Source organism: Bidens hawaiensis, unplaced genomic scaffold, assembly GCF_021521415.1.
Source record: "Bidens hawaiensis isolate Kalapana, Puna unplaced genomic scaffold, B.hawaiensis_p1.1 tig00055388_1, whole genome shotgun sequence".
Classification (NCBI taxonomy): domain Eukaryota; kingdom Viridiplantae; phylum Streptophyta; class Magnoliopsida; order Asterales; family Asteraceae; genus Bidens; species Bidens hawaiensis.
The window spans coordinates 24,661-31,858 of NW_027500006.1; the positions used below are offsets into that span (position 1 = coordinate 24,661).

A 7,198-nucleotide genomic window follows, 5' to 3' on the forward strand; every position below is an offset into this window, starting at 1 on the left:
TAAAAATCTCGTCTGGTGTGTCAGTACTTTTACACGTGTCACATTTTGACTGGTTAAAAAATATGGTCGTTTATTTTCCCAATGCGTCTTCTCAGTACATATTTTAAGGGTTGTTTTGGGAATCTTAATATAGTTAGGATTATTTTTTTTTCTCTCTCCTGATTTAGATCATTTTAAGAATTCTCTCTTTTATTAGGCTATATGCTCAATCATAAGACCATTTGATCACTTAAATATTATACATGTTTTGAACGTCGAAATAGTATCGACGCATTTAATTAATCAATTATGTCATGTAGTTATTAAGAAAGTATATAATTGTTGTCAAGTATCAATATTGTTTGATTATTGTGTAATGTAACTTTTGTTCTTTTGCAATTATAAACCTACATTAACACAATAAAAAACCTTTAAAGTCAGTGTAAACGTAACTCGGTCGCATTAAAGTGATCGAGCATGTATATCAAAACTCCTATTTGTTCAGTTGGAAATATATTAAGATTTGTTGGAACATGCAAAGTATAACCTAGGGTTGTGCACGGTTCGGTTCGGTTCGGTTATTAGCATTAACCCAACCTAACCGATCGGTTATCGATTCGGTTCGGTTAATTTCGGTTAATAACCAGTATCAAATTTGGGCTAAAATTTTGCTTATAAATACATGAAATGAATGTTTAAATACATAAAATGAATGCATAACTATATAAAATGAGCGTATAAATATATGAAATTGAGATGCTAGTACATGAAATGGAGATATAAATGCATGTAAATGATCGTATTAAACTATTAATACATATAATACATGAAATAGAGAGAAAAAGGCTTGAAAATATTAAAAACTGAAGTGTTCGGTTCGAATGAAGAGTTCGGTTCGGTTCGGTTAATTACGGTTAATTCAGTTTTCGGTTATATCGGTTCGGTTTTGTCCGTTTTCTGTTCAGTTTCGGTTAACGATTCGGTTATTGCTTACTCCTAGTATAACCCACAAGTAAACCACAACCCCTAAATTCTAAATATATATTCAAATATGGTAAACTAGCAAGGTTACCTAAGGGACTATTTTACGAAAGCAAAATAGGTGATTGAGACAAGTAATTTTATATTTACATTAAAATACTAAAAAAACATAAGTTGTGTTCAAGGTTCCCATCGTGTCTAGAGGTGAAAAAAAACCCGAACTCGGAACCGGACTCGAAATAAAAACTTATAACCGGTTTTCTTAATACCCGGGTTTTTAATACCCGAACCCGTATCCGACCCTACCCGTAGGGTATGGATAGGGTATGCATTTTGGCACTAAAACCCGAACCCGAACCGGACCCGATTTGTACCCGGTAATACCCTAAAACCCGAACCATTTCCATACCCGGAACCGGGTTTTTCCAATACTCGAAACCGGGTATTTCAAATACCCTATGTATACCCGAAAAATACCTTAAAATACCTGAAAATACCCCTAAAAAGTGCAAACTTTTAAAAATCTAATCTATATCCGAAAAAAAACCCGTAAATAGGGTTTTTTCAATACCCCATAATAGGGTATTCAAAAATCCGGTTTTAGAATGCCCGGTTCTATACCCGACCCAAACCCGATGCATATGATATGGTTTTTAGAGACAATACTCGACCGAACCCGGCCCGATTATTACCAATGCCCGGTCATACCCGAACCCGGGTATTTAAAAAACCTGATTTGTGCACCTCTAATCGTGTCCAAGCAAGGGTGGTGTAAATGAAGAGCTGCCACATGGGTACTGTGTGACAAGAGGTTTCCAACTAAATTAAAGAGAAAGTTTTATAGGGTTGCGATTAGACCTGCGATGCTATATGAAACAGATTGTTGGGCATCAAGAAGACACGTATGCGTAAGTTGGAGGTAACAGAGATGAGGATGTTAAGATGGATGTGTGGGAACACAAGGTAGACCGAATAAGAAACGAGGTTTTTCGTGAAAGACTGGTGGCTAGTATATTAGATAAGATATTGGAAGGTAGATTGAGATGGTTTGGACATATAAAAAGAAGACAGACAACGACTCCCGTTATATCAGTGTAAACTCTTATTATAGAGGGAAGGAGGGGTAGAGGCAATGTTGTAAAACTCGGCCTAGGCAGCCGAGTACTCGGCGCCTAGGCGCTCCTCGGCACTTCACTGCACTGCTTTTCTTCTCCAAGGTTAAAAAACTCGGAATCGGACCTAGGCGGTCCAACTCGGTCCTAGGCGGTCCAACTCGGTCTTAACAAAATTTTGACTTTTATTAAAAAACTCAATTTCTCCAAGAGCCCACCACTACTTTTTTTCTTTTTCACGCTAAAACGCAACCTAATTTTTGTTCTAAACTCGCAACCACCATTATTATCATCCGATTCGAAGTTCTAAACTCACAAACCTCTTATTAAAGTTCAATTGAGGTACGTCTTCAATCAATTGAGACATGTTTTTGAACTAATATGTATGTGCTATTGATTGTTTTTGTATTTTTCGTGTGTATTTTGTAGAATATTTCGTAAACTTTTGATATTTGACATATATATAATCTCCGAAAAATGAATTTCTTTATAAAATACCATGTCCGAGTACTCCCCGAGTACACCCCGCCTAGACCGAGTACTCGTAACTCCCTAGTCGACCGCCCTGGGAGCGCCTAGCAACTTTTGCAACCTTGGGTAGAGGTAGACTAAAATTGACTTGAGATGAGAGGATTATGCGTGATTTACTATACTTGCACTTCTCTGAGGACAGGGTTGAGGATAGGAGTTCCTGGATACGTAGAATTAAGGTTAATGACCTTTAATATTATTGTTGTAAATTTTACCTTGGTTTTGTTTTAGTCTATCTATAATGAAATGTTGCTTGAAACGTACTAACATCATATTGTTTTAGTTTATAATACATAATTTTCCTCTGTTTATTTGTTATTTATTTTCAAGTTGGGGTGTCCCCAGAATAGCTTAGACTATTTGTAGAAAATACTTGGTATGATTATTGTTAGTTTTGTTTGTTGGTTTGAAAATTGGCTAAAACCAAACTTTGACATATTGAATGAGAGAGTTGGAAGATTTGTTGTAGAGAATGAAAAAGAGTTGTGTTACAGTTTTGAGAAATAGTTTAATATTATCATTACTTCTGTTATAATAATATATATCTAGCTAAAACATAGAGCTCAAGTTAACAAATCAATCACATGGCCACTAAAAACCAAATTACAAATTATTCTTTTAAACAATAAAAAAATAAAAAGAAAACAAAACTCAAAACTCACTACTTAAAACTTAGTCTACACCTTTAGTACAAACTGATGATCCTAAGTCAATTATCTGAAACTGAAAAAATGAAACAAAACATAGAGATGGTGCATGCAACCAACAACCAAACATTCATGAAAAACACTTCAAACCAACATCAACACCAAGTAAACCGCTTAGTTTGTGTTTAATCACCGCCTTCTGCCGCCTGGTTTGGCCTGTTCGATCTGAACCCACCACGACCCCTTCCACGACCACCACCCCTCCCACGACCACGGCCTACACATCAAACACAAAAGAGTATATAATGATCTGTTTGTTGATCAACGCGCATATATAAAAATATGAAATCATACCTCGATATTCTTGATTGTAACCTCCGGCTTCTTGTTGAGTATTATCATTATATGGTTCGTTATTATAACCGCCCCTACCACGACCACGGAAATTACGGCCCCTGCCCCTGGGAGACTCGTGATTGTAACCGCCAACGTCTTGCTGATTATCCATGTTATATCCATTGTTGTAACCGCCCCTTCCACGACCACGGAAGTTACGACCTCTGCCCCTAGGAGATTCCTGATTGTAACCACCAACATCTTGCTGAATATCCATATATGGGGCATTGTTGTAATTTCCCCTTCCACGCCCACGGAAGCTGCGGCCTCTTCCACGACCTCTTCCCCGTGGATAACCACCCTGGCCTTCCCAACCACCATCATCATACTCATCTTGTGCATAACCATTTCCTGTTATTACAACTGAATACTGTTACTAACATTTATAGATTATTATTATAAAACTGAGATTTAGTAAACTATGATAATAATAATACCTGGTGCGGGTCTAGACCTCCCTGCCCCCCTTCCCCTTCCTCTTCCACCACGACCTCTGCCCCTTGCGGTTGGTGATCCCTCTGCAATATGAACGAAACATATAAATAAAACTATCATACAAGTAATAAGCCCGTAAAAGAACAGAACATTAAGCGAACCATTTATTAATTGTTCAGTGGGAAAAGAGTTTATTTAATAAACGAACAAACATAAAAACAAGTTTCTGTTCATGCATTTATTATCATGAACTTTCGTTCATTAAAATCCACTTATATCTGTTCGTTTGCTTTATATCATTCAGATAACTTTACGCCAATTGAGTTTGATCTTTATGTGTGTCAATATATTCATTCAAATTTTTAGACCCATACAAACATGTCTAGTTCTCATAATATTTTAGCTTAGTTATGTTTGTTCGTTTACGTTCTTAAACCATTCATGTAAAGCACGAACACAAACACAATCATTTTCTTAACAGGCAAACACGAACATGAAAAACCTCCTTCATGAACTTCGTGTTTGATCGTTTGTACAAACAAAGACGAGCATTCGTTCAATAAAATATGATGGGTGTAGTATATTAATGACATTATGATTATACCTCCTTCATATTCAAATTCAGTGGACGCTTTAACCTGGTCAGCTGGTATGGGTGGTTGATACCTGACAAGAAATTACAATTTTACCATAATGCATCAATGCTGATGACATCATAAGCCACATATTATTTAAATGATACACAAAAATGAAGTTATACAAAGAGTAATTAACATACCCGATAGATGATGTATTTAACTCCACTTTAGAGAGGGTAATGGTGATCATTGAAACATGCCTTGTTGTCTCCAAACTGAAACAAAATGTCTACTTCATAAGACCAACGAAATATAACAAATACCAAATAAAGATATTTTTTAAGGAAGAGCATGAATTTGATCTTACGGGAGTAAACCTTCCTCTAGGGGTTCCCAGGTGTCGGTTATGTCGGTTGATCCAATGGATGTATTTTGATGAAGACCGACAATTCGCCTCTACAATCAAAATATACAGCATCTCTAAAATTTATCAAAAAGTATAGTGGCAAAACTAAAGAACAAAAGCATATGACAGAATGTATAAGATGATAAACCTTTATTAATTCCACAATCGTGACAGTCTTGTTGATAGCTCTACCCATAGCTTTAAACACAATCTCTGATGAGCCTTTCTCCTATAAAGCAATAAAATAGTTAATAGTTAATAGTGAAATCAAATAGTACAGCAACCACTTCAATCAAAACAAGCATTAACGATCAACAATAAAGAATGCTTATAGTTTGATACAAATTGGCTAAAGAAATCAAATTAAGTAAATGAAGAAAGGTTTGAGGAAAATATATGCAATTGTAGAACTTAAAAGCTGAAAATAATGTTGATGCGTATAGTTTAACACATTATTAAAAAAAAGCTATAAACTTTTAGTGTTTTATTAAAGAAAGGAGTAAAAGCTCCAAATATAAGTTATAACTAAAAAAACATCCTTATTAACTGACATAGGTCTACTTCAGTCCAATAAACATGACAGTTCAGTAGGAATTGCATCATGCAAGATTGTAACACAATCAATCAAAATGATAATACTTATACTTATAACAACTCACAAATACAAACAGAACACAACTTATAACACTTCAGAAAAAATGCACTGATAAAAATACAATGATAAACTACAAGATAGAAGAGACTAATTCAACCATGGTTATACAATTAGTAGCAAAATATGAACCTGGAGCAAAGTCATGGCATATGTGATATAGCTTCTCATTCTCCCCTGGCTAGTGATGCGTATCTCGTTCTCATTGATGGGTTGCTCTGCTCTTGGCTTCTCAACTTTCTGGTACCGATCCATCTATCAAAGTTACAAAAAAGCAAAAAACCAGCCCAAAAAATTAAAAATCTGTCTTCCAAATCAATAAGCAAATACAAACACATAACAACATTGTAACCAACCCACTTTAACTAAAAACTGCTAAAAAACAAAATATAAAATCAGAAACATCAACAAAGCATATCAACTTTCCGGTATCGATGACCGCTCCATCTATCAAAGTTATAAAAAAACAAAAAATTAATCCCAAATATAAAAACTTGTCTTCCAAAACGATATGCAAATACAAACAGATAACAACATTGTGAATAGCTTTGTTTCAATAAACTTTGTTTCAATAAATCCAAATATAACTTAAAAGCATCTCAAAACCACCATCTCTACAGCTTATTATACAATAACAGTGGTAGGTACAAGCCACAGTGCAAAAAATAAACATATATTAGTGCATGCATTAAGTAATTAGTAATTAATTAGTACTAATAAGTACCAATACAATCAATGCCTAATAATAACACACTCCATTACTCAAAATTAGAATTTACACATCACACCAAACAAATAAACAAATAATCAAAGCTCAAAATCAACAGCTTATTATCACAACATTACAACAAAAACAATATTATACAATGAATCTAATTAATTGAACAAATAGAACAACAATAACGGCAATCGGCGTTCAATTTAACGGATACTGAAAATTAAATACAATAGAATAATAATAATAATAATGATGATGATGATGATGATGATAATAATAATATACCTTTGATTTGTTGATTGATTTGGATAAGACAGTACAGAACAGTAGCTCTATGAGCCTTCTTCTTCTTCTTCTTCACCGGCTTCAGTTATCTTCGTTTAAGCCCTAAAACTGTATGGCTATGGAGTTTTGGTATTTATACCACCTGTGCCCTAAACTCCTTATCCACACTCTTGAACCGGTTTTCCTTGGGTTCTGTACTGGGCTGGGCTTTCAATCTGGTCCAGTTACAGTAGGGCTTCAATATTAATTATGGATGATTGTCCATTAAAGAGATGTTTGGTTAGAGTTGTCATAAGGGTCAAAACTAGACGTGCTCAAAAAACCTGAATTTGAAACCGGACCCAGACAAAAAATCAGGTATTCATTTTAGTGTCAAATGTTGTACCCAGAACTGGACTCGATTTGTATCCAGTAATACCTTAAAACGGAACTAGTTCCATAACCGGAACCGGGTTTTTCCAATACCGGATATTTTAAA

At 35.0% G+C, this 7,198-nt stretch overlaps 1 protein-coding gene across 1 annotated transcript; it reads right to left on the minus strand.

Annotated features, from left to right (window-relative positions):
- Nucleotides 1-3,237: 3,237 nt before the first annotated feature.
- Nucleotides 3,238-6,868, minus strand: LOC143601085 (uncharacterized). The gene is made up of 9 exons (XM_077078586.1): nt 6,721-6,868; nt 5,850-5,972; nt 5,214-5,294; nt 5,027-5,115; nt 4,860-4,934; nt 4,686-4,747; nt 4,084-4,164; nt 3,605-3,997; nt 3,238-3,527 (listed from the first exon to the last, which is right to left on the minus strand). The coding sequence occupies exons 2-9, from the start codon at nt 5,970-5,972 to the stop codon at nt 3,436-3,438; spliced, it is 996 nt and encodes a 331-aa protein (XP_076934701.1). The 5' UTR covers nt 6,721-6,868; the 3' UTR covers nt 3,238-3,435.
- Between the last annotated feature and the right edge of the window lie 330 nt (nt 6,869-7,198).

What these genes read in the sequence shown, in the direction of transcription:
- LOC143601085 (XM_077078586.1), bottom strand. Translation starts at nt 5,972, where the DNA reads ATGGATCGGTACCAGAAAGTTGAGAAGCCAAGAGCAGAGCAACCCATC. An exon ending in TGAATTTGAATATGAAGGAG is followed by an intron (nt 4,165 to 4,685) that starts GTATAATCATAA and finishes TTCATATTGCAG; the next exon opens with AGGGATCACCAACCGCAAGG. An exon ending in GAGGTCTAGACCCGCACCAG is followed by an intron (nt 3,998 to 4,083) that starts GTATTATTATTA and finishes TTGTAATAACAG; the next exon opens with GAAATGGTTATGCACAAGAT.